Source organism: Limulus polyphemus, unplaced genomic scaffold (genome assembly GCF_000517525.1).
Source record: "Limulus polyphemus unplaced genomic scaffold, Limulus_polyphemus-2.1.2 Scaffold11605, whole genome shotgun sequence".
Classification (NCBI taxonomy): Eukaryota; Metazoa; Arthropoda; class Merostomata; order Xiphosura; family Limulidae; genus Limulus; species Limulus polyphemus.
The window spans coordinates 12170-13579 of NW_013677215.1; the positions used below are offsets into that span (position 1 = coordinate 12170).

Here is a 1410-nt window from a genome sequence, read left to right on the forward strand (position 1 = left end):
AAAAAAAGAGAGAGAGAAAGGGGGCCCGGCGGGGATGTTTGCCCCGGGGCCCGTGCTGGCTCTCGACGTTCCTGATTATTTTACTGTTATGAACTTCTGATTAAGAATAATCTTCACAAACCAGAAGAAATAATTATTATAAAGAAGTCGATGCTATTTAATAAACCACCTAGAGCTACTACATATCATAAACCAATTCACAAGATAAAAAAGTCCTATAGTGATTAAAAACCATTAGATACCCTTTTTGTTAACGGTATTTTCGGCCATAATCCCAATAATATATTAGAGGTTATATACATTGCAAACATTCAAGGCTATCGTAAATAATATAACTAATAATACCAAATAATAGTAATAACCATAAATAGAAAAGGAGTCATTGCTTGCGAAACACATACAACCTCAGCCGACTGTTATACGTTACGCAGCACAAAACCTGCACATAGTTTCACAAGACGAATGCATAAAAGAAGAGAAACATCAGCATCCTATCGTGATTTTTGGACAAATATTAAGCCTACTTGTTATAGCTTAAAAACAATGTTTAATGTTATACTGGCTGGAGAAGTATGATCTATTATAATTTTGGTGACAGTTGTCTAAGCAGTAGAAACCAATAGGCCTAAGATTTCTGGTAAAGATCAAGTTAACTGCGAATGTTTGCTCCTCTTAATTTGTTCACCGTGGAATCACAGAATACTGAAAATAAAAATATCATTTTACACGAAACTTTGCCTTTATCAGAATACTTTACAACTACAAAGAAGGACACAACCATTGTTCTTTGTTGTTGAGATGAATATGTAAGCCAAAAAATATTTGTAAAAAGAGTGGATACTTTTCTTGCAACCAAAAAAGTGTTTTCCATTGAAAGTCTTGTGTCGGAGCGTTGCGTGTCATAGTGTTGCATGAACAACAGTTTATGAGAAACTTTATATTTTTCTAAAATAACAAACTTTTATTTTACTTTACATTTTGTTTACAGTTTGGTTATTGTTTCAGCTAGAGCAAACTCTTCGTGGTTTCCTTGACAGGATACCATATTTCCTACAAGAACCTTTACAAGGACTCCTGAATATGGACTCAAGGCGACGTCCTAACGCCCAGAACTTCTCCATGGTAAGTTTTCCTGTCGTAAAAGCGGAATAAATAAACGCGAGGTTAGAAAAAAAATACTTATTTAGAACACAAAATACTGCGCTTTCAATTCGTGACTTTGTATAAACCCTTTCCAATATAGAGTGGTTATTTTAGAAGCAACTAAAAACCTGATTAGAACCCACACAGCTAGGTAAAATAAGCCTAACTATACGCATATTATATAACCTGATGCACGGTTCCGCCACATTCTAGAAAATTGTTTATTTCAGCTTATTAGCAACCACTGTTTTAATTACTTCAAACAAT

At 34.3% G+C, this 1410-nt stretch overlaps 1 protein-coding gene across 1 annotated transcript in view; it reads left to right on the plus strand.

Moving 5' to 3' along the window:
• LOC111083851 (SCY1-like protein 2) overlaps positions 1-1137 on the plus strand; it is a gene marked incomplete at its 3' end in the record, with an annotated part of 3910 nt that extends 2773 nt beyond the window's left edge. The window contains exon 2 of the mRNA XM_022380554.1: positions 1006-1137. Coding sequence (XP_022236262.1) covers positions 1006-1137 — 132 coding nt within the window. The remainder of the gene's footprint in view (positions 1-1005) is intronic.
• Between the last annotated feature and the right edge of the window lie 273 nt (positions 1138-1410).